A 26,390-nucleotide genomic window follows, 5' to 3' on the forward strand; every position below is an offset into this window, starting at 1 on the left:
AGGCAGCTTTCTATATTACTATGCTTCAGATATTGCTGGCCTGTTAAATATTTGTTGCTGGTAATAATAATAATAATACATTTAATTTCTGTGTTGCCTATCTGGCCAATGGCCACTCTAGGCGACGTACAACAGTTAAAACATAATATGATAAAATACAATACAATGATACAATATAAAAACAATATAAGAACAATACAGCAGCAGACAATAATATTAAAACAGGGTAGGAGGCATTCCAATCTTAGTAATTAACCCTCCCCGGAAATCCCGAAGGCCTGTTGAAAGAGCCAGGTCTTTAAGGCTGTACGAAATGTATTTAGGGAAGAGGCATGCCGGAGATCTTGTGGGAGGGAGTTCCAGAGTGTGGGGGCCACCACTGAGAATGCCCTCTCTCTAGTACCCGCCAATCTAGCTGTTTTTGTCGGCGGGATTGAGAGAAGGCCCTGTGTGGCTGATCTTGTCGGGCGGCATAATTGGTGGCGTTGAAGGTGCTCCGTAAGATAAACTGGGCTGAGACCGTATAGGGATTTAAAGGTTAATACCAACACCTTGAATTGGGCCCGGAAAACAACTGGAAGCCTGTGTAGATCGAACAACACTGGTGTGATGTGATCCCGGCGGCGACTGTTCATAAGTAGTCGAGCCGCCGCATTTTGTATAAGTTGTAGTTTCCGGACCATTTTCAAGGGTAACCCCACGTAGAGCGCATTACAGTAATCCAAACGAGAGGTGACCAGGGCGTGTACTACCAGTGGGAGCTGATGAACAGGAAGGTAGGGTTGCAGCCTTCGTATGAGGTGTAGTTGATACCAGGCTGCCCGACTCACTGCCGAAATCTGAGCCTCCATGGACAGCCTGGAATCAAGTACAACCCCAAGGCTGCGGACCTGGTCCTTCAGGGGTAAACTCACCCCACTGAACTTCAAGTCAACATCTCCCAACCTTCCTTTGTCTTCCACAAGCAGCACCTCGGTCTTATTGGGGTTCAGCTTCAGCTTGTTCCTTCCCATCCATCCACTCACGGATTCCAGGCACTTGGACAAGGTCTCCACAGCCAACTCTGGTGAAGATTTAAACGAGAGATAGAGCTGAGTGTCATCCGCATATTGATGACACTGCAGCCCAAATCTCCTGATGATTGTCCCTAGCGGCTTCATATAAATGTTAAATAGCATGGGAGAGAGGATAGAGCCCTGTGGCACACCACAGTTGAGAGGCCAAGGGTCTGAAACCTCCTCCCCCAATGCTACTTGTTGATACCTATCGGAGAGAAAGGAATGGAACCACTGTAATACAGTACCTCCAATTCCCAATCCCTCCAGGTGATGTAAAAGGATACTGTGGTCGACAGTATCAAAAGCCGCTGAGAGATCGAGGACAAGAAAGGAGAATTCTCCCCTATCTAATGCCCTCCTCAAATCATCTACCAGAGCGACCAAGGCTGTTTCAGTTCCGTGACCAGTCCTGAAACCCGATTGGTATGGATCCAAGTAATCTGTTTCATCCAAGTGTGCTGACAACTGGTTGGCCACCACTCGCTCAATGACCTTGCCCAAAAATGGTAGATTCGAAATTGGGCGGAAGTTATTGAAAACTTGGGGATCCAAGGAGGGCTTCTTCAGGATGGGCTTTACAATTGCCTCCTTGAAGGCTGATGGCATTACACCCTCTTTCAAGGATGCATTTACCACCGCTTTAATCCCCTCGCCCAATTTCTCTCTGCAGCTCATAAGGAGCCACGATGGGCAAGGATCAGTTAGACAAGTGGTAGGCTTCACAGTTGTAAGCACCTTGTCCACATCCTCAGAAGGGAGAAGCCGAAACCGATCGGTAGAGATGTGAAGGCCCAGAAAAAAAAGAGAAAAATTCAGGAGGGAAAAATAGGTTTTTTTCCAAAGCCTTTTTTTGTTTTTTGTTTTCCCCAAAAAATGAAAAAAATGGATTATGGAATGTTTTATTTTAGCATAATGAATACAATGTTTCATTGAATATCCCCCCCTTTTTTTTCTCAGTTCTTTTTATGGGAATGGATGCTTTATGTCTGCTTGACACTGTGGTGGACTAGCGGAGACATAAATATTTTTCTTTGTTATTAAGGTTGATGGTTTCTTCTGTGTTTTTTTAATTGTTTTTTGCCTGCTCCTCATAAACTGGCAAAACGAAAGAGGTTCCTTACAGTTCAGGTATTCCTTACAGTTCAGGAGCTTGTAGAGCCGTAACAAAGTAATAATAATAATAATAATAATAATAAAATTTTATTTAGCAGACGCCCATCTGTCCGACTGAACGGACACTCTGGGCGACGTACAATATAAAATACAATATAAAATACAATCTGCTCATATACATAATCATCACATTATTAATATCATAACATCTCATCTGAAGACCATCTTACATTAATACAGTGTAAAACCTAACCCACCCCAGAGATCCCATAGGCCTGCCTGAAGAGCCAGGTCTTCAAGGCTCGGCGAAAAGTCAGCAGGGAGGGGGCATGCCGAAGGTCAAAGGGAAGTAAGTTCCAGAGGGTGGGAGCCACGATCGAAAAAGCCCTCTCCCTGGTCCGCACCAACCTAGCTGTCTTAGTTGGTGGGACCGAGAGAAGGTCCTGTGAGGCTGATCTTGTTTGGCAGCATATTTGGTGATACTGGAGGCGCTCCTGCAGATAAACTGGGCCGGAACCGTATAGAGTTTTAAAGGTTAAAACCAACACCTTGAATTGGGCCCGGTATACAACTGGCAACCAGTGTAATTCAATCAACACTGGGGTGATATGATCGCGGCGGCGGGTCTGCTTTATTAAGTGTGCCGCCGCGTTTTGTACCAGCTGGAGTTTCCGGACCGTCTTCAAGGGTAACCCCACGTAGAGCGCATTACAGTAGTCTAATCGAGAGGAGATCAGGGCATGTATCACTCGTGGGAGCAGATGTATGGGAAGATAGGGTCGCAGCCTCTGTACTAGATGAGTTGGTACCAAGCTGCCCGGCTCACTGCAGAAACCTGAGCCTCCATAGACAGCTGGGAGTCCAAGATGACCCCGAGACTGCGGACCTGGTCCTTCAGGGGCAAACTCACCCCATTAAGTATCAGGTCAAAATCACCCAACCTTCCCTTGTCCCCCACTAGTAATACCTCAGTCTTATCGGGGTTCAGCTTCAGCCTGTTCTCTCCCATCCATCCACTTACGGACTCCAGGCACTTGGACAAGGTATCCACAGCCAACTCTGGTGAAGATTTAAATGAGAGGTAGAGCTGCGTGTCATCCGCATATTGGTGACACTGCAGCCCAAAACTCCTGATGATGGCTCCCAGCGGTTTCATATAAATGTTAAATAGCATGGGAGAGAGGATAGAACCCTGTGGCACACCACAGTTGAGGGGCCAAGGGTCTGAAACCTCATCCCCCAACACTACCCGTTGATATCTACCGGAGAGATAGGAACGGAACCACTGTAAAACAGTGCCTCCTATTCCCAGTCCCTCCAGGCGACTCAACAGGATACCGTGGTCGACGGTATCGAAAGCCGCTGAGAGGTCCAGGAGGATGAGGAAGGTATGTTCTCCCCTATCCAACGCCCTCCTCATATCATCCACCAGAGCGACCAAGGCTGTTTCAGTTCCGTGTCCAGTCCTGAAGCCCGACTGGAAAGGATCTAAATAATCTGCTTCCTCCAAGTGTGTCTGTAGCTGCTTTGCCACCACACGCTCAATTACCTTGCCCATGAACGGTAAATTGGAGACTGGGCGAAAGTTGTTTAAATCTTGGGGATCCAAGGAGGGCTTTTTCAGAATAGGTCTTATCACTGCCTCCTTGAGGGGCAATGGCATTACACCCTCCTCCAAGGATGCATTTACCATTGCCTTGATCCCATTGCCCAGTCTCTCTTTACAGCTCATAACGAGCCATGAAGGGCAAGGATCAAGTAAGCAAGTGGTTGGTTTTACAGTAGAGAGCACCTTGTCCACTTCATCAGAGAGAAAAGGCTGAAACCGATCCCAGCAGACCGGATTGCAACTGGCCGCCTCTGGACCCCTACTTGTAACCACAACGTACGGAATCTTGTCCTTTAGGTGCTCGATTTTATCGGCAAAGTGTTTAACAAATGTGTCACAGGAGGCTTTTGATTGTTCCATAGGTTCCTGCACTACTGGACCGACCAGGCTTCGGACCACTTGGAACAACCTCCTGGGACAGCACTCTGCCGACGCAATAGAGGCAGCAAAGAATTGCCTCTTTGCTGCCTTTGTTGCCCGCTGGTAGGCCGCTATTGCCGCTCTAACCAGTGTCCGATCACCTTCAGTGCATGATTTCCGCCATCGGCGCTCTAGTCGTCTCACTTCCTGCCTCAGACTGCGTAACCGTGGTGTATACCAGGGTGCAGTCTGAGTTCTATTCAGGAGAAGAGGACGTTTCGGTGCCACCCGGTCTATTGCCCTAGTGATCTCCCTATTCCACTCCATCATCAGGGCTTCGACCGGGTGGCCTTCAGTTAGCTCCAGATCACCCAGCGCATTTAGGAATCCAATAGGCTCCATCATGCGTCTGGGGCGGACCATCCTAATAGGTCCTTGTCCCCTGCGGAGGGTGTGCGGCACAGAGAGATCCAATTTCACCAGGTAGTGATCTGACCATGACACAGGGCTAGAAGAAACAGTCCCCATCTTCAGATCACTTTCCTTCTCTCCCGCGACAAATACAAGGTCAATGGTATGGCCGGCTACATGGGTGGGACCCATATTACTTAGGTGCAGTTCCCATGAAGTCATGGTTTCAATGAAATCCCGAGGGGCTCCAGTGAGAATGGCCTCGGCATGCACGTTGAAATCCCCCAAAACCAATAAGTTCGGGGTAAACAGCCGTACAGCCGCGACCACCTCGAGCACCTCGGCCAGGGAGTCTGCCGTGCAGCGGGGTGGGTGGTACATCAGCAGAATTCCTAAACTGCCCTTTGGTCCCAACCTCCAGTACATACAATCAACAAACTTGGTCTCGTGGAGAGGAGGTCTGGCGAAAACCAAGTTAAAAGTGCTAATACTGCATTTTTTCAATTTTTCCAAACACTTGCATTTTTTTATGAGAAAAACAACATTTTTTTACATGGCTTCAAAATTTCCAAAATTTTTACATCTCTAGTTGCCGGATAACGCCCAGAACTGATGTTGCAGATATTTTTGTTTAATGTGACGGGAGGGAGAGTTGTTCCCCTTTGAAAGAAAAAAAAATCATTCTAAAGAGACGCCACAGCAGTGTTCTTTTCAAATAATGTTTATTCGGAAGTATGCAACTTTTAATATAACTGTTTGAAAACAAGTGTGTTCTTTCCTACTAAGTTCCTTTTCCTCCATGTGTTTTCTCTGAAGAGTAGGAAGTAGGCCTTGCCTGAATGTTGTAAACAAGAAATTTTAATAAGACAGCTTTATATTTTGACATGTCCAATTATTCGTGAAAATGTTGCCCTTGCATTTTAAGCAGAAGGACACTCATTCACACCCCTGCTTCAGATAGCTACATTACATGCAATGAAGGAAAAATCCTTAAGGCTAGAATGCACTTTAAAGAGGATAAAACCCAAGGATGAACTAATGGTTTGCTGCCTAGCTTTTTTCCCAACACACATTGTTGATTACATAGTTTATGGTCAATGGGAATTCTGGTTTTATGTTCACAAACTGTGTTGCCTGCATATTGTTTTTTAGAGGTCTATGTATGGCTTTGTGTTTGTATGCATTTCTTTGATTATCCATGCAAGATACAACTTGCATGATGCATTCAGAATTATTTCACTTAAAATGTAGGCTGCAGAAGTCATTGGCTTTTCAGCTCACTGTTTCAGCTCACTGCTCTGTGAAAAAACTCTGCAGCAGCTCAGTAGAGACATTCCTTTATAAGCAGTTCTGTTTGTTAAATAGAAATCCTGCAGAAACATTTGACCCCTCACGCTTGCTGCTTTTCAGTTCAGCTGTGAGGCCTTTGCCATGGAATTATTTATCAGTGTCTTTAATTGCATGTGGGACAGTTGATAAATTTGAGTGCATTGTGCATCACATCACGTTAGGAAACATCCCAGATGCTCATGTATAAGCCAGGAGTCATGGTGCATTTGAGTAAATAGCCCTCCATCTGCTTCTGAGGACTACTACTGAGTAGCGATATGCACTCGTAATAGAGTTGTCTTAGCCTCCTCTGTCAGCTGCACAGTAGGAGGTAAAGCCTAGTTTGTTTGAAGGAGTGCAACAATTGTATCCTATAATCCTTCTGATTATGACTTCCAATATGAACAGACCTTTTGGGATGTGCCATTTATGCCAATTCCATTTTTTAAAAGAAATAATGGCAGACAACTTCCTTTTCTTCTGAACCAGCCACGGGAAAGTAGATTTCTAGACTCCCCTCTATTGTGGCACAGAACCAAAATAATTAGTTAGTATGGTAGGTATGCAAATACCCAGTTTCCTTAGATAACTAAGTTGTTTGCAAGTTTAATCTGGATGAACAAACATCAGTGGTGAAAGTGTTCAGAAGCAGAATGTACAATGACAAAAATGTTAGTAACAGTAATCAGTAATCATTAGTAATCATTAGTAATAGTAATCACTTATTGCTAAGTGTAGAGTACTATATAATTCCATAGGATTTTCAGCAAAACATATAGTCCACTTTTATTACTGCCACACAGTCACTAAATAAATCAGTTTTTCAAAAAGAAAAATAATTACAGAGAGGCAAACACTCTACCCTGCATGATTGTGCTGTTTCTTAAATTCATTATGTGACTAGTCATCCCCAGGAGGTACTCCTGGTTATAGTGAACACTTCAGTTGAGCTATCTGTGTTTTCAGAACTGCGGAGAACTTTGAAACACAAGAAAAGCTGTTGCCTGTAATATCCCCAGGATATATTCTTTGAGTTGGTTCTTGGGACTTCAAGGAGGAACTGCGACTTAGAGCCAAGGAACAGGGATGTAAAAGTAAGAGTAGCTATCTCATTTGAACAGTCTTTATTTCTGCCCTTTTACATAGCAGCCCATACAAATCTGTCTGCTTGCAGTGTTCAGATGGGAAGGTAGATTTTGCAACTGTAGTGATGTATATCCGAAAGCAGAGTATAACCTATAGTGGGGAAAACCAGTCCCCAGTGGTGTTTCATAGCATCTGATGGTATGCCAGAATTATAGGCAACTATATTATTTTTGTGAAGAATATATCCATCCTGCTTTGTGAAATGGTAGCAATACATCCTGTCTCTGGGATGAGCCTGCCATTTTCTTAGTGTTTTGCTCTTATGGAGCCTGTCAAATTTATTCAGATTTGTGTTTGTAAATTTTGTTTTAAGACAATCCAACTCCCTAGCACTCAGTTCTGTTTTTAATAGTGGGACCTTATCTTACTTCACCACAGCAGCCCGTTATTCAACATGTTCCAAGTGGTTTCAGAAATGACACCACTCAACAAGTCCATTACCAAACTGCCTGGGATAGTAAATGGCTTGCACCTTGAGTTCTGTTTACAGTAAGTCACGTAAAAAGTGCATTTCTTCTATAAATGGTTGAGTTTATAAGGCCTTTAAACAAGGGACAGCTTACATATTATCAACTTGGCAAGTCAGATACCAGAGCTTACACTTTAATTAGGCATTTCTAGCATAGTCGTTGCTGCACAGTTTGCATTCCAGAGGCTAAGATACACAAAGAGCCCTCTCACACATTTTATTGGAATCTACTTGATAAAGTCACTCTGAATATTGTGCTATAAATCCTGCTGAAAGGAGACCTAGGCCTTTTCCTGTCCATGCAGTGGAATTTGGATATTAATTTATTTCCTAGTTTGCCTTCATTATGAATTTCTAGTGGCCTGGTCAGTTTAAGGTTTTCTGCATAAATATTTAAGAGTGTCTGCAGCTATTACTATGAACCTAGACATGGTGATATGCCAGCATCAATCCTTTGTTTTCAAAAGTTAGTGTGCTGCATGCAGGCACCTAAATGGAAAAGGACTGAGTAGGAGAGAAAACTAAGCCCCAACGTGGATATTACAGCCAAATAAACCAAATTACCTGATCTGTTTTCACTGAACAATATAAAATAATGTACTCACCTATAAAATAATGTACTAAGCACGTATTGGTGGCGGAGTCGCTCTATACGTGAAAGAAGGCATTGAATCCAGCAAGCTCGAAACCCCAAAAGAGGCAGACTCCTCCACAGAATTGTTGTGGGTGGTGATACCATGCCCCAGGAGGTACTTAATACTGGGAACGATCTAGCGTCCCCCTGATCAAAATGCTCAGGGAGACCTTGAGATGAGATATGAAATTGAGGAAGCATCCAAACTAGGAAATGTGGTAGTAATGGGTGACTTCAACTACCCGGACATAGACTGGCTGCATATGTGTTCCAGTCATGACAAAGAAGCAAAGTTTCTAGATATTCTAAATGACTATTCTCTAGACCAGTTGGTCATGGAACCGACCAGAGGGACGGCAACCCTGGACTTAATCCTCAGTGGGGACCGGGACCTGGTGCAAGATGTAAGTGTTGTTGAACCGATTGGGAGCAGTGACCACAGTGCTTTTAAATTAAACATACATGTAACTGGCCAATTGCCAAGAAAATCCAACACGGTCACATTTGACTTCAAAAGAGGAAACTTCACAAAAATGAGGGGATTGGTAAAAAGAAAGCTGAAAAACAAAGTCCAGAGGGTCACATCACTCGAAAATGCTTGGAAGTTGTTTAAAAACACTATATTAGAAGCTCAACTGGAGTGCATACCGCAGATCAGAAAAGGTATGGGCCAAGAAGATGCCAGCATGGTTAACGAGCAAAGTCAAGGAAGCTCTTAGAGGCAAAAAGTCTTCCTTCAAAAAATGGAAGTCTTGTCCAAATGAAGAAAATAAAAAAGAACACAAACTCTGGCAAATGAAATGCAAGAAGACAATAAGGGATGCTAAAAAAGAATTTGAGGAGCACATTGCTAAGAACATAAAAACCAACAACAAAAAATTCTATAAATACATTCAAAGCAGGAGACCATCTAGGGAGACAATTGGACCCTTGGATGATAAGGGAGTCAAAGGTGTACTAAAGAACGATAAGGAGATTGCAGAGAAGCTAAATGAATTCTTTGCATCTGTCTTCACAGTGGAAGATATAGGGCAGATCCCTGAACCTGAACTAACATTTGCAGGAAGGGATTCTGAAGAACTGAGACAAATAGTGGTAACGAGAGAGGAAGTTCTAAGCTTAATGGACAATATAAAAACTGACAAATCACCGGGCCCGGATGGCATCCACCCGAGAGTTCTCAAAGAACTCAAAGGTGAAATTGCTGATCTGCTAACTAAAATATGTAACTTGTCCCTTGGGTCCTCCTCCGTGCCTGAGGACTGGAAAGTGGCAAATGTAACGCCAATCTTCAAAAAGGGATCCAGAGGGGATCCCGGAAATTACAGGCCAGTTAGCTTAACTTCTGTCCCTGGAAAACTGGTAGAAAGTATTATTAAAGCTAGATTAACTAAGCACATAGAAGAACAAGCCTTGCTGAAGCAGAGCCAGCATGGCTTCTGCAAGGGAAAGTCCTGTCTCAGTAACCTATTAGAATTCTTTGAGAGTGTCAACAAGCATATAGATAGAGGTGATCCAGTGGACATAGTGTACTTAGACTTTCAAAAAGCGTTTGACAAGGTACCTCACCAAAGGCTTCTGAGGAAGCTTAGCAGTCATGGAATAAGAGGAGAGGTCCTCTTGTGGATAAGGAATTGGTTAAGAAGCAGAAAGCAGAGAGTAGGAATAAACGGACAGTTCTCCCAATGGAGGGCTGTAGAAAGTGGAGTCCCTCAAGGATCGGTATTGGGACCTGTACTTTTCAACTTGTTCATTAATGACCTAGAATTAGGAGTGAGCAGTGAAGTGGCCAAGTTTGCTGACGACACTAAATTGTTCAGGGTTGTTAAAACAAAAAGGGATTGCGAAGAGCTCCAAAAAGACCTCTCCAAACTGAGTGAATGGGCAGAAAAATGGCAAATGCAATTCAATATAAACAAGTGTAAAATTATGCATATTGGAGCAAAAAATCTGAATTTCACATATACGCTCATGGGGTCTGAACTGGCGGTGACCGACCAGGAGAGAGACCTCGGGGTTGTAGTGGACAGCACGATGAAAATGTCGACCCAGTGTGCGGCAGCTGTGAAAAAGGCAAATTCCATGCTAGTGATAATTAGGAAAGGTATTGAAAATAAAACAGCCGATATCATAATGCCGTTGTATAAATCTATGGTGCGGCCGCATTTGGAATACTGTGTACAGTTCTGGTCGCCTCAACTCAAAAAGGATATTATAGAGTTGGAAAAGGTTCAGAAGAGGGCAACCAGAATGATCAAGGGGATGGAGCGACTCCCTTATGAGGAAAGGTTGCAGCATTTGGGGCTTTTTAGTTTAGAGAAAAGGCGGGTCAGAGGAGACATGATAGAAGTGTATAAAATTATGCATGGCATTGAGAAAGTGGATAGAGAAAAGTTCTTCTCCCTCTCTCATAATACTAGAACTCGTGGACATTCAAAGAAGCTGAATGTTGGAAGATTCAGGACAGACAAAAGGAAGTCCTTCTTTACTCAGCGCATAGTTAAACTATGGAATTTGCTCCCACAGTTGCCGGAAGCCTCAGGAGGGGAGAGTGTTCTTGCACTCAGGTCCTGCTTGCGGGCTTCCCCCAGGCACCTGGCTGGCCACTGTGAGAACAGGATGCTGGACTAGATGGGCCACTGGCCTGATCCAGCAGGCTCTTCTTATGTTCTTATGTTCCTAAGTCTGTGGATTTATTGGAGGTTGTCCTCTAAATCGTCAATACCTTAGATATATAAAGAGACAAAACAAAATATAATAAGTTTAACATATGGGTACAAAATACAGTTGTGAAAATTGCAACATTCACAAATGTTTCAAATACAGAAATTTGCCATCATAAAAAATGTTATCTTCAGGAATCTTTATGCTGCAGTCAGCATGCTGCTGTCAGTCACACTCAAGTTTTGAAACTGGTATTTCACAGTATCGTCAAGGTATCGTTGAATCCATAAGTATAAGCAAATGTCCAAAAATCACAGTGTCATAGAGTCTGTATCAAAATACAATCTGAGAATTTTCAAGCTAGTACAATTTTCAAGACAGAAACTAGGCATCGATAAAATCATAAAAACAGCTTAGCAAACCAAGGTCTCAAATACATATGCAATTTTCTGTACTGTTGTGTACTAATACATTCCCAGAATCCCATTTCTAGATATTCAGAGCACATTTGTTGAGATAATTGTTACATTTTTTTTTACAAAGAGCACAATGTTCACATCTGTCCCATCCCCAGCATGACCAATGAGTTCCCTGTGGACTCTTTCAAACAGTCTCTCTGGCTGACCTAAGCACGAGGCCTAGAGATTGTTTTAGAGGTTCAGACTGGCCTTTCACCTTAAAGACAGCCTTACTGCAGCTGAGGCTGCCAATTTTTGCCAAGTGATTGATTTTCAGTTCTTGCCAAGAATATATATATATAAGTTAAAATGGGTTGTGATGGTGAATTTTAGCCTTTGTTCATACTTTTGGCCAGTGGTAGCACTGAAATAAATGGAGGACTACCCCTCCACCATACTGATTGGCTGTACGATAACTCATCCCCTCTGCCTTTTGGCTACATAAGGATAGGCGCTCAATGAGTTTGCTGTGAGTTGCACTGATTGCACAGAGGCCTTGTTCAAATGATTCTTCTTTTTCAAGGAGGGAAGACCTGCACAATTGGCAGTTTGCACAATGGGCATAGTTCACTGCACACTATCTGCATTGGGAAGGTGAGGTGCTTGGGCAGCTACTCCTACCACGCTATTTCTGTTCACACACCTCAGTTAAATATAGTAAATTGGGCTGCCTTATAGTATAGACTCAAGTGATATGTTTAAGAAAAAGCCAAAAAGTAAAGTTGTTGCACAGATTAGAAGAGCAATTCCTTCTGTTCATCATTCCAATCCTTACATTTCTTTTTAGTGCCTGCTCATTCGCTATCTTAATGAAAATATTCATGAAAATGTATTGGTCCAGTGCAGAATTATGTAAGCAAGAAAAAGAGAGACGGGTCTATTTTCAGGAAACAAAGTGACTGCTTTAAATGGAGCTGATTTGTTTATAGTGCTGCTAAAGTCACTAATTCTGGGCAAAAGAGATGGAACATCTGCAACTCACGTTGGTTAGGATTTGGGAAAGCTAATTGCCTCCAATTTCGTTAAAATACAGTGTCAATTACATTTTTAAACAACAGCTTATATGCTGTCCTGACAGCAAAGCTGGAATGCCATGCGTCGAGCTATTTCCTTGCTTAGAAAGAAGTGAATTCACACAGCTACGTGATATTTTACCACAGTCAATATTTATTTCTTTGCAAATAAGTAGACTTGCTGGCAACTGCAGTAACATGGCTTGGAGTAGAAATACCATCTCAAGGGTCCAAGAGATATTTTGTTTCTCCAAATCCTCTCCTCCAGGTTGGATCTTTTTAAAAAAAATCAAGGTGATTTAAATATATTTTTTTAAGATTCTAATTTTTAATGCATATATTTCCTGAACAAGTATACCTACTGAAGGGCTGCTATAACAATTCAATCATACAGGTTTTACAGTACGCACAATAACAAATACAATACTTGACCTCAGAAATCATATTTAAAAGATCAAGTGTTAGCTTGTCTTAAACTAAGAATTTATCTCAAACCAAGTTATTCTTAAGATGAAACATAATTAATATAATAAACCTTTTAAAAACATTTGTATTTAATGTTGTAATTGAGTTATTAATCCAAAACTTTTTAAAAACCATTTGTACTGTTTTTAATGGGTTTTTAATTTTTTTTATTTTGCTGTACACCTCATTTTACTTATTTATAAAATACTTTTATAAATAAGTAAAAATAAATTTCTATTTGCCTTGTTAGGTTCTGAAAATAACTGTATCCTCTCTAGTATCCTCTCTCTGCATGTTTTTGAGCCGGGGTATTCTCAGCCTTTATTGCCTGCTTTGCCTAGACCCAAAGTGAACTGATGAGAGTCAAGGACTAAAGTTCACATCTTGCTGATCTCACCACTAATATGTCACTGCTGCATCCTACTATTGTTGTTCAGATAGTGCAGTGACTTTGCTGGATACAATCTAGTCACTTTCATGGGAGCTACATATCAGAGTGAGTTTTCTGGAAGGCGGAAGGAGAAACTGTATCTTTTTTCTTTCTCTTTCCTCTTTCTCGATGGTTAGTGTTGGGACTGGGTGCAACACCCCATTTGAAATTTTTGGTGAGGCGCTTTTGGGGAAAAAACTTTTAAATTTCCAAACATACAACATTACAAATAATGATAATTTTTATAGAATCAAGATCAGATGTATTCAATTTTAACTCAAGCCTGATAAATGTCAAGCAATGTTGTAACCTCCTAGTATGACTGTCTCCCAACCCTCACCCACTTTGCTTTTCGTACTGCCCCTAGCAGATGTAGGGTTGACTAAGGCAGGGCCTTCTTGCTTGCAACAACCCCATTCTGGAACTCCATCCCAAGAGGGGTGCAGTTCACTTCCTCACGGATTACTCTTAGGTGGGTGGTTAAAGCTTTCTTATTCCACCATGCCTTTAATCTGTGCCGAATTCTTGTCTGTTAAATTTATTTTCTATTTCAGTGTTCTGTATTTAGTTTTTTTATTGTACCGTTTTTATGTTGCAAGCTGTTTTTGGACCCTTTTGATGGCTGAATGGCAGGATAACAAATATTTTTATAAATAAGCTGTGAGGGGCTTGAGCAGGTCTCCCTGTACTACATTTTCCTTCCTTCTTTCCCACCCACAGAAAATACTTCTTCACACAACACAGTTAAACTATGGAATTCACTCCCCCAAGAGACAGTGATGGCCACCAACTTGAATAGCTTTAAAAGAGGATTAGACAAATTCATGGAGGTTAAGGCTATCAGTGGCTACTAGCCATGATAGCCATGCTCTGCCTCCATAGTTGGAGGCAGTAGGCTTCATTTCTCATCTCAACTTATCTCAACCATGCACTTGATAGACTGACACGGTCTGCTTAACTTTTGATGCTTTTTAGGCACTCCCCTTTTTTTTCTCCCCTGGAGTGAGAGCTGCAGTCCAGGATTTTACTGTAGCTCTGATTGGGTAGCACATGCCTGCCCTCTAAACAAAAGGTAACAGCAAAGACAGGAGTTCTGTCTTTTTTCATTTGATGTCTGAAGATGGGACTTGCAAGTTCAGAATGAGGTGAATTACTCTAGTATTTATTCTCTCCTCTACCAGGGGTAGTCAAAGCTTTTGGGCACATTTTTAAAACCAGAGAAATTGTCATGGACACCACAGACACAAACACCACTACCGAGCACAGATCCCAACCTGTTCTGTTTGCTACAAAAGAGTGCTTCTTTCAAGCCTAATTTCTGAAGGTGAGAGAAGAGAACTTGTTGGTGCCAGAAAACGTCTGTGTGGGCACTGTATTGACAATCCCTTCCCTATAGTTAACTACTATTAATATGCAAGTCCAGGTAGCTCATGAGTTTTGTGGATCTTTTTTAAAAAAATAGACTTATATACTTCTGAATACCTAGGGAATACCCCAAGTATAAAGAAACTGCAACCTTTTTTTGGGGGGGAAGCCACATTTCACATCCAAACTTATACATTCAACTACCGAATTTACTATTAGAGGGAATGGTAACATAAATTGCCTCATTTCCATATATAAGTAGATGCCAGGCCAAAACTGCTAGACATATTTGCTATCTTCTGTGATGTCAAATAATCTACAAACAGTGGGTTCTATTCAGCTAAGGCCTACTCAGAGTAGACCCACTGAAATTAACAAACCTAAGTTAGTCATATCTATGGTCTAAAGGCACATAAGGCCAGCTCCCTGCTGAAGCTAAGCAGGGTCAGGTCTGGTCAGTGCCTGGATGGAAGACCACCTGGGAACCATATGTAAGCCGCCTTGGCTTTCAGTCATGAAAAGAAAGGCGGGATATAAATGTAATTAAATAAATAAATAAATATTAACTTCAATGGGTCTGCTTTGAATAGGACTTAGCCCAACAGTGTGAAAAAGGCAGATGCTATTTTAGGCTACATTAAAGAAGTATAGTTTCCAAATTGCATGAAATACTAGTTCCCTTCTATTGGGCACTGGTTAGGCCTCATCTTGAGTACTGCATCCAGATCTGGACAAGAAAGATGCAGATAAACTGGAACAAGTTCAGAGGAAGGAACAAGGATGGTTGGGGGCCAGGAAACAAAGCCCTGTGAGGAGAGACTGAAAGAATTGGGCATATTTAGGCTTGAGAAGAGAAGACTAAGGAGAAATATGATAGCACTGTTCAAGTACTTGAAAGGTTGTCACACAGAGGAGGGCCAGGATCTCATCCAGAGCGCAGGACATGGAATAATAGGCTCAAGTTCCAGGAAGCCAGATTTCAACTGAACATGAGGAAAAACTTCCTAACTGTTAGAGTGGTACAGCAATGAAGCCAATTACCTAGGTAGATGGTGGGCTCTCCAACACTGGAGGCCTTCAAGAGCCAGCTGGACAGCCACCTGTTGGATATACTTTAATTTGGATTCCTGCATTGAGCAGGGGGTTGGACTCGATGGCCTTATAGGCCCCATCCAACTCTCCTCTTTTGTGATTCTAATCACAACCCTAATCCTTTGTTGATGTGCCTTGTGGGGCAGCAGAGTAGGAAATATTGGCCAGGTATTTTGGTATTTCTGCATTCAGTGCATAGGAATATCAAAGGACTGTATGGATTACAACAACAAATTTGGGGTTCATTATTTGCCTTACCATTTTTTGTGGCCTGAGACCAAATAGCCTAGCTCATATTCTCAGTATTCTGCCAAAAACTTGCATAAAGGCTTTCTGCTGCATCATGTCCTTACTGACCTGGCACCAGCTACTGTGTTGAGAAGAATAATACAAATCTAGATGTCTAACAGCAGACATACCACTGATTTATACACTTTTAATGTGAAGTGGAAGTTAAATAATTCATGGGAAGTGGTTGACAGGGTTTCTGATTTTTGTCCCTCCCTTGAAGGACAGGACCATCTCTCAGGCTTTAGGCATGAGTGGTGGAGAGGAACTCCATTTCCCAATGTGGACTGATGGAAGGAGCTGAAGTTCTCAATTAAAACTGTAATTTAGTTTTGCATTTCAATTTTAAAACCAAACAGTCTCCAGTCCTTTTTGTGAGTCATGAACCTTTTTGCATGAGCGATTGAGGGAATAAGTGAATATGCATATTAGTATGTTTTCCCTCCTCCTGTAATGCCCACTTTGTTTGCTTAAAAGAGTGCCCTTTTACTTCATTACACATTTGGTTAATGCAATTCTGTGTCTTTGCAAGAGCAGATCCCATCATCAGTTTTCCTGATTGTTCATAAGCACTTGAAAGCTGGGGAAAGATGGTGACAAAAAAAGTGCGACACAAGCTTTCCCGCTTTTAAGGGCTGTAATTGATACTGCCTCTTTGTGTCCCTATCAAGGAAGAAAAAGTTAGCTTTAGCAATAAATCAGGAACGCTTGTGCTTGAAGTTGTTTTCCTTTTAATTAGAAGATATATCATTAGACAAGAAGGAAATTTCTGATTAAAACCAATAATTGAATGTAGAAACATATTTGTACCTTTCTGTCTTTAAGTATTTTGTAGGTCACAAATGCCACATATAGCTTCATTAAATGATTGCATAATGAGCAATTTTGCTCAGGGAGACCTTGAGATGAGATATGAAATTGAGGAAACATCCAAACTAGGAAATGTGGTAGTAATGGGTGACTTCAGCTACCCGGACATAGACTGGCTGCATATGTGTTCCAGTCATGACAAAGAAGCAAAGTTTCTAGATATTCTAAATGACTATTCCCTAGACCAGTTGGTCATGGAACCGACCAGAGGGACGGCAACCCTGGACTTAATCCTCAGTGGGGACCGGGACCTGGTGCGAGATGTAAGTGTTGTTGAACCGATTGGGAGCAGTGACCACAGTGCTATTAAATTAAACATACATGTAACTGGCCAATTGCCAAGAAAATCCAAGACGGTCACATTTGACTTCAAAAGAGGAAACTTCACAAAAATGAGGGGATTGGTAAAAAGAAAGCTGAAAAACAAAGTCCAGAGGGTCACATCACTCGAAAATGCTTAGAAGTTGTTTAAAAACACTATATTAGAAGCTCAACTGGAGTGCATACCGCAGATCAGAAAAGGTACCGCCAGGGCCAAGAAGATGCCAGCATGGTTAACGAGCAAAGTCAAGGAAGCTTTTAGAGGCAAAAAGTCTTCCTTCAGAAAATGGAAGTCTTGTCCGAATGAAGAAAATAAAAAAGAACACAAACTCTGGCAAAAGAAATGCAAGAAGACAATAAGGGATGCTAAAAAAGATTTTGAGGAGCACATTGCTAAGAACATAAAAACCAACAACAAAAAATTATATAAATACATTCAAAGCAGGAGACCATCTAGGGAGGCGATTGGACCCTTGGATGATAAGGGAGTCAAAGGTGTACTAAAGAACAATAAGGAGATTGCAGAGAAGCTAAATGAATTCTTTGCATCTGTCTTCACAGTGGAAGATATAGGGCAGATCCCTGAACCTGAACTAACATTTGCAGGAAGGGATTCTGAGGAACTGAGACAAATAGTGGTAACGAGAGAGGAAGTTCTAGGCTTAATGGACAATATAAAAACTGACAAATCACCGGGCCTGGATGGCATCCACCCGAGAGTTCTCAAAGAACTCAAATGTGAAATTGCTGATCTGCTAACTAAAATATGTAACTTGTCCCTCGGGTCCTCCTCCGTGCCTGAGGACTGGAAAGTGGCAAATGTAACGCCAATATTCAAAAAGGGACCCAGAGGGGATCCCGGAAATTACAGGCCAGTTAGCTTAACTTCTGTCCCTGGAAAACTGGTAGAAAGTATTATTAAAGCTAGATTAACTAAGCACATAGAAGAACAAGCCTTGCTGAAGCAGAGCCAGCATGGCTTCTGCAAGGGAAAGTCCTGTCTCAGTAACCTATTAGAATTCTTTGAGAGTGTCAACAAGCATATAGATAGAGGTGATCCAGTGGACATAGTGTACTTAGACTTTCAAAAAGCGTTTGACAAGGTACCTCACCAAAGACTTCTGAAGAAGCTTAGCAGTCATGGAATAAGAGGAGAGGTCCTCTTGTGGATAAGGAATTGGTTAAGAAGCAGAAAGCAGAGAGTAGGAATAAACGGACAGTTCTGAACAGGGTGGCTCACGACAGATGCTATTGGAGGTTGATGATTCATAGGGCCGCATTAATTCGTAATCAACTTGAAGGCACATAACAACCACAAAGTGTATAATACACTTATTCACAGCCTGAATCCCCCCTTTACAATGTTTAAACTACTACTTTTTAAAATAAAACCTTATTAGTAATATTCTTTTTTTACTAAAAACATCTATACAGATTAATAAAGGTTTGAAATGTCAAGCAAGTCATGAGCTCTTGCCAGCAAAAGGGATGTTTAACTTGTGCCTTACTCTGTCTCCATAAGAATAAGACTGTTTTTGTTCTTTTGGCATTTTTCATTGGCCTCCCATTTCCTCTCATGATAACATTCTTTCTTTTTGGAATGGAAAAAAAGATACTGAGATGGGGGTCCCTTTTAAGAAAGGAAATGCTCTGTACCTCTGTTGGAAAGTTTATGTCTTAGGCCTGGCAAGAGATGCTGGTCTTAGCACATGAAGCTGAAGCTATACTTTAACTTGACTGACTTTACCATAATAATGCTGCTGCGATTTCTACCACCACCAATGAAAAAAAAAGTGTATAAAATTATGCATGGCATTGAGAAAGTGGATAGAGAAAAGTTCTTCTCCCTCTCTCATAATACTAGAACTCGTGGACATTCAAAGAAGCTGAATGTTGGAAGATTCAGGACAGACAAAAGGAAGTACTTCTTTACTCAGCGCATAGTTAAACTATGGAATTTGCTCCCACAAGATGCAGTAATGGCTACCAGCTTGGACGGCTTTAAAAGAAGATTAGACAAATTCATGGAGGACAGGGCTATCAATGGCTGCTAGCCGTGATGGCTGTGCTCTGCCACCCTAGTCAGAGGCAGCATGCTTCTAAAAACCAGTTGCCGGAAGCCTCAGGAGGGGAGAGTGTTCTTGCACTCGGGTCCTGCTTGCGGGCTTCCCCCAGGCACCTGGTTGGCCACTGTGAGAACAGGATGCTGGACTAGATGGGCCACTGGCCTGATCCAGCAGGCTCTTCTTATGTTCTTATGTAACATCTTTGATTTTGTACACTGCCCTGAGAGCTTTCTGCTATAGGGCGGTCTAGAAATGTAATTAAATAAATAAATAAAAATTAAAGCTTTATCTCTGTAGGCTGATGGTCACACACAGATGGACTGTAGATCAGTTGTATTTCTGACGTTACGGGCGTATAGTAATAGTTTATGAGCTTGGTTTTTTGTTGTTTTTAGTTTGTTTTAAAGAAAATATACATCTATGAAATAGCTACTGGGAATATTTATTCCAGATTTATTTCACTTTATTATATTTATTACTGTATTATTCATCCCTTCTGAAAATAGTAGTAAATGTGGTTTGCAGTATACCAGATGTAAATATAACTGCTTAAAAAGATGTGCTGAGCAAGTTGCTGTGTGCTTTCATCACTGAGGAACTGCTAGAATTCAACTGCTTGTGGAGACTTCTTAATTTGTTACAAATGCCTCTTTCATTCTCATTACATTTCAAGTTAGTCCAAGTCTTGCTGAAGCAATTGGGCTCACCCGAAGTAGATTTCTTATGGTTGAATACAGGCTACCGAACTACCAAACAGGAACAGTGGGGAAGTTTGCTAATTGGTAAAGTACAGATGACCACCTCTATTTAATGACTTGCTCTGTTGCTATAGAATGAAGAAGCATTTTGTTACAGCATTTTGGGCTTTTTAGTGTACAGAAGAGGTGACATGATAGGAGTTTATAAAAGTATGCATGGTGTTGAGAAAGCGGATAGAGAAAAGGTTTTCTCCCACTCTCATAACACTATAATTAGTGGACATCCAGTGAAGCTGAACGTTGGAAGATTCAGGGCAGACAAAAGAAAATACTTCTTTACATAGTGCATAGTCAAGGTTTGGAATTCACTCCCCCAAGAGACAGTGATGGCAACCAACTTAGATGGTCTTAAAAGAGGATTAAACTAATGGAGGATAAGGCTCTGTTTTACCACAGGAGGGGAGAGTGCTCTTGCACTGAGGTCCTGCTGGTGGGCTTGCCGTAGGCATCTGGTTGGACACTGTGAAAACAGGATTCTGGACTAGATGGGCCATTGGCCTGATTCAGTAGCCGCTGCTTACAGTCTTATGATGTGTCCCTCCATGCTTTCTTGCAGCATTTTGTTGCTTCTTCCTGGTTCTTTACAGAAGTAGAAGTTATCAGTTGGTTCATACTGATAATGTTGTTTGCACTGGTTTCCAAATATTTTGTGCAATTTTTTTTTTTAAAAAAACACCTTTACTCAAGTGGATTTTCCTTTTTTTTTTCTGGAATCCCCATTGTGTGCACATGTTCACATTACCTCCACAAACTTAAAAAGAATTGAAGGGGAACCTTCTCCCCCAAAAAAGTTTAACTTGTACAAATATCTCCCAGCATCCTCCTCACACAACATATAAATCAACATAACTTTATATACATCACAGTACAGTTTCTCTGTAAAAATAAAAAACAAAACCATCAGATACATCAAAAGTTAAATGAAAATAAAATTACAGATGAATTTCAGGCCTTACAAAACTTGCAGGTATTTAAATCTTTCAAATATAAACATTTGGTATTTGAAATGTGAAAACCATGGAGGAAAAGCAGGAAAGATAAGCTGGTCCTGAATGGGTAATTGTAACCATGATACTCTGTAGCTTAGGAGAACATCTTCCCCGCTCAACATCACTATAGATGATCCAGCCCCATAGTAAGTGTGATGACACAGCATTTCTCAGGACAGTAGGTTCAGACATGTGTTAGATGCAGTGCTGCAGGCATTCATAGGCCGCAGTAGTGATGGGGCCTAGTGATAACAGGGCACAAAGAGTTTCAATAGTCAGTCAGAGTGTCTGCCAGAAGGACTGCTCTCTAAAGCAACTTACTCCAGGGGCCCAAAAGGCAGTTTGGGGAAAAGGGTAAGAATGTCTACTGAAAAGAGGTTTTTCTTGGAGAACAAAATGGGCAAAGATGCCAAGATTACTTTTAGAAGGGAAGTTTATACACTTGATGGAAGAATAGGTTCCAGGTAGCATACGGCACCATTTGTATTGTAAATTAATGAGTGACAGGGTACTGCCTTGATTGCATTTGGATACTAGAGCGATTGGCCTAGCACGTCCATGAGTTCCATGGCCCTGGACATTTCAAGTACTCTTATATCCATTTCTACCAAAGGTCTTGACAGTCAGGCCCCATTGCTGTTAGCTCTTGCCAGCTTGATGGCTACAGACAGACAAAACAGGACAAAATGGAAGTGTAAAAATGTGGGGTTGGATCATAACTTCCTCAGATGAGCTTATGCTCATAGATCAGGGCTTTCTTCTCTCCCCCTTCCCTACTGTAACACCCCCCCCGTTACTCTTAAGGATTAGGAGAATCTCCAGAGTAGTGTGGAATGTGGTAGGAAGGGGAAATCAGGAACTCCCCCTGTGCAAGCACACATGCTTTTCTCACACACATAAGTGCCTTTGGATCCAAAACATGAATCTGAAATACCACATTTATATGCCTCCGCTAAATGAAGGCATCAGTTTTCTGTTGAAAGTATGTAAGTTCCACCAACCTTGAACCTCCAGTGGAAGGTATCTCTAGAGATTCAGAACAGCTGTTTGGAATGACTGTGCCTTCTGGAATCATACCTGATGCATAGAAAACATTACAAAAGCACAGGTCTTTGCTTTCAGTAGAGATCACAATGGTACCTTGGAAAAAAGGTAGTCTGTAAAGAACATAGGGCTTTAAAAAACGTGTACGTAATGCTGCTCTGCAAATGTGAACAGTACAGTGATGCAGTAATTATGCCCAAGCAGCCCCATTAGAAGTGCTTAATGTGGTTTGGCTTTGCTTATGTGGTTGTAGCCGAAACTGTAAGAGAAGTCCAGCCTTTCTAATCTGAACATTTTGCTTGTGAAGTTTGTGTTTGAATTTATAATTGAAGGTTATATGCCTTAACACTTGTTTCTCAAAAATCAATACATGAATACATTGTTCAAATTAATCATCAGATTGCAAACTTTTCCAGCATCCTTAAGGACTTTATGTTTCGTTCATGTTCTGTCTTCATAACTACTTCCTTTGAGTTTCTGCCATTTCTTAGCAGTGTGGTATTGATGTTGTTTTTTTTTTAAAAAAAACCGCTCTCTTTTTATTACAATAAACAATGTTGTATGCAGATTAAATTCCTGTCGCAAGGAGCAATATGGAGATTAACCTAGATATCAATCTCATCTTTACTGCCATAGTATTGTTTACCTGTTGGTGCAGAACATTATGAAGGCATTTAACATGGTTCCTGTGGGCAACAGCAACAAAGAAATTACAGCTTTGTGGAAGACAAGTGTTTCATTGCTGGTGTACATGTAACAGGAAAGAAAGCAAACAAGGCTGGATAACAGTAAGTTTAGCATTGCCAGCTGGTTAGGGGTGTTTGCCTACATTCCCAAAAACTGAACCTCAGGGGATGAGGCTCATTTTGTCTCATAGTAGATGGCTATCTCTATTCATATGTTAAGAGTATACCATGGCTCACTGTATGATATAAGTTCTTTCTCAGAGTTGTTGTCATGACTGTTAGGGTTCTAGATCAAGAACAGGGTGATGGTTGGTTTTGCTGTTCTTTTACCCTTATAGAATGTATCTGTTGTGTTGTTTAATATGTTAAACAGAAACTGTTGTGTGCACAGGAAAAGCGAGTTATAACTGTGTTAGATAAACTAAAATAAATTTATGTAGTCAAGGTAGTGGAATTTGTTATCAAGATTGGGAATAATCACCCTTAATGAACAATCTGCCCCGTATTGGAATCTGGGTGTTCCATGCCATCAAGTGAAGCCTGCCTAGTTATGCCTTCCTGTATGTTTCATGTAGCATGGTTACCTGTGAGTAAGTCCCATTGAACTCAGTGTGAGGTACTTCTGAGTAACCATGCAAAGGATTGTGCTATTATTACTACCAGTTCTCCCAAGATTAGTAGAGTCCCTGATTTTCTGAAGGGGCTCTTCCTCATGTTGAATTTGCTTTAGTCTTGGATAATCTGCCCTGATCATGTAAAAAATAAGAGTCCAGTGATAAAAGGGGCTGTTATTTTAGAACAAAGGGTGTGTGAAGAAGCTGCTCTGTATGCATATATGGTGCTTGATACCATATACTATTCCTTCCAGACTCAAAGCTGTGCTGCTGAATGAAATAATAGGGTTCTAGCAAAAGACTTCTGTACTTTGTCTTTTACAAATGTGCCCCTTATGCTGCTGTTCTCACTCGTATGCAGGCGGAGATTGGACGTATACAATTATCCATTAGTGAGATTCCATTATTTATTATAATAAAATAATTTTTAGAATCCATAATATTTGAAGGTTGAGTTGTGCACAGCAGCTCCTCAAATGCACTCAAGAATTCAACAACCATTGTGTGTGCATGCATACCTACGTCTCCATTTGTGCAGTAGAGGAAGTGTCATAAGCACTAAGAAGTTAATCAAAGCCTGTTTTTAAGCTTAATTTACTGGTGCCAAAACTATAAGCCCCCCCCCTTCCAATTTCATTTCTTAGTCACGTTTAAAAGAAACAGTGGAAGCTGTTTTTTACCAAGTGTGTTGTCTGCTGGTTCCTGTAGATATTTTACTTTTATCGCACTGTGAATGCAGCTGAACAATATACTGTATGTGACTCAGAGATATTCAGAAAGAAGTCAGGATCATTTTGCTGTTCGATAGTAGAAGACAATCCTTAGCTCTCACTCTCTGCCCTGGAAAGCATAACCAGTTAATTGTAGCAAAAGTCCTTTATTCAAAGGATTTATGGTCTCACATGAATTAGGTGCCAAGAAACCTCTGTGGGTTTTTTTTTTAATGCGGCTGCTGTCTGCTGCCCATGATGAGTAGAGTTCCATATGAACACATAGCAATTGTTTAGGGCATGGATGCTTGATTATACCACAAGAGCGGCTGTACACTATAGTCAACATGGATTTTTCGCATTCCACAATGTTTAATTGAAAATACCCCCCATGCCATTCTGATCCTTCCCATAAGCTCATTTCAAAACAAAACCTTACAAAACTTATAGCCCTGAACTCAGAAACACTTGCTTAACAAACCTCTACATTTTCATGGTGATACACAAAACAGTCAGAGAGAATAGACAGTTCAAAGTGTAAAAAGAGAGAGAGAAACCTCAGAGCCCTTTTGGACTTTTTTCTCTTTTCTCATAATCCGTTGAAATTCATTAAAAATCAGCCATGCTCACAGAGTACCTGTAATCCTATTACTGACCTTGCCCCATACTCTGACCTTCATCTTCTTCAGTTTAAAAGTTAAAAAAAATGCCTGCCTGATTTTTAATTAATTTAAGAAATGTTGGCTTGAACTCAATTGTAATGTTGGATGTGCTCAGTAAGAACCAACTGTCAGTGTTCTAAAAGCCAGACTTCCAGCTGCTGGACTTGCCTAATCAGGGGGCCACAACCTGATTTTACATGAGACAGTCATGGCTTCCCCCAAAGAATCCTGGGAAATGTAGTTTATGAAGGGTGCTGCAAGGAGACTCCAGTTTCCCTGACAGAGTTCCAATGGCCAGAGTGGTTTAAAATCAGCCGCTTTGCTTGAAGCTGTATGAGTGGAACAGGGCATCTCCTAGCAACTCTCAGCAACCTTCACTAACTACACTTCCCAGGATTATTTGGAAGAAGCCATGACTGCCTAAAGTGAAATAACAGTCTGGTGTGGATGTGGCCAGGGACAGCTTTGGTTTCGTTGAGCAACAACATCTTTATTTGCGGTCAAAGACCCAGAACAGAACATAAAATACAAGGAGAAAATAGTAAAAATAGTAAAATAAATATTAAAAGACAAATAAGTAAAAAAGACTATACAGTCTATAGCTGTCAGATAGGACATCAGGGCACAAAGTTAGCGCGTTTGAGTTGGGCTACATGGATAAATTTGGCCACCGATAGAGTGAGATACCTATTTGAGCCATTCAGTAGTTGTTCCAACAGCCATTCAAGGGGACTGTTAGGAAACCGTTTAGTAAAGGGATGAAGGAATTTGGTTCTCTCCATAAGATATATTGGGCATGCAAATAAAACATGGGACAATGTTTCTATCTCCCCCAGTTTACAAGGGCAAATCCGTTGGGCTTGCGGGATGCCTAACAGCTTTGGTTTAAATTTGGGTGGGAGGCTACATGTACCTGCTGTAGAATAAAAAGGTGAGGAAAACCTTGAAAAAGAATGATACTGTTCACACTGTTTTCCTTTTGGAAAGGAAAGGGGTTTCCCCTCTGCCCAGTGCCCACCCACCCATTCTCTTCTCCCTCCCCTCCCCTTGCTGGCCTCCTCCTCCTCCCCCCGCCCCTCCCCCAGGTGAGTTCCACCTATGCTGAACATGATTACACAGGAGTAAATCCTACTGAACTCAAAAAGCATGCAAATGATCAAACTTGCCCTTCCATCCTTCTCCCTCCTATCCTTTCCGTCTTGCCCCTCCCCTCCCCCTTCCTTCACCCCTCCCCATTCTCCTCCCCATCTCCCCATTCTCCTCCCCCATGCTCAGTTTTACCTATCCTAGGACTACAACCTGGGAGACCAGGGTTCAAATCCCCACACAGCCACGAAGCTCACTGGGTGACCTTGGGCCAGTCACTGCTTCTCAGCCTCAGAGGAAGGCAATGGTAAACCACTTCTTAATACCACTTACTATGAAAACCCTATTCATAGGGTTGCCATAAGTCAGAATCGACTTGAAGGCAATCATTTTCAAGCATAATTGCACAGGAGTAAATCCCATTGAACTTAGTAAGTATGCAAATGATCAAAGCTGCCTTCCCCTCCTCCTCCCTCCCATCTCCTCCCTTTTGCCCCTCCCTCTTCCTTCACCCCTCCCCCTGCCCTTCCAATCTCCTCCTTCCCCCACTCACCCCTTCTGCTCCCCTCTCCCCCTTCTTCCTTCCCTCTACTCTCCCCTCCCCCTCCTGCTCCCCCATGGTCAGTTTTACCTATCCTAGGCATGATTACACAGGAGTAAATCCCATTGAACTCAATAAG

At 41.7% G+C, this 26,390-nt stretch overlaps 2 protein-coding genes across 3 annotated transcripts in view; one reads left to right on the forward strand and one right to left on the reverse strand.

The window, feature by feature from the left end:
• The window catches only part of LOC133380025 (protoheme IX farnesyltransferase, mitochondrial), a 163,087-nt gene that overhangs the window by 113,088 nt on the left and 23,609 nt on the right, over window positions 1–26,390 (forward strand). The gene's annotated exons all lie outside the window — the stretch shown is intronic.
• LOC133381973 (uncharacterized) lies at window positions 156–3,807 on the reverse strand (the record flags this gene model as incomplete). The annotated part of the gene is made up of 2 exons (XM_061621623.1): window positions 156–746; window positions 3,253–3,807. Coding segments are annotated over 2 exons (1,050 nt in total), but the record flags the coding sequence as incomplete, so codon positions are not given.

This window comes from Rhineura floridana, chromosome 3 (genome assembly GCF_030035675.1).
Source record: "Rhineura floridana isolate rRhiFlo1 chromosome 3, rRhiFlo1.hap2, whole genome shotgun sequence".
Taxonomy (NCBI): Eukaryota; Metazoa; Chordata; class Lepidosauria; order Squamata; family Rhineuridae; genus Rhineura; species Rhineura floridana.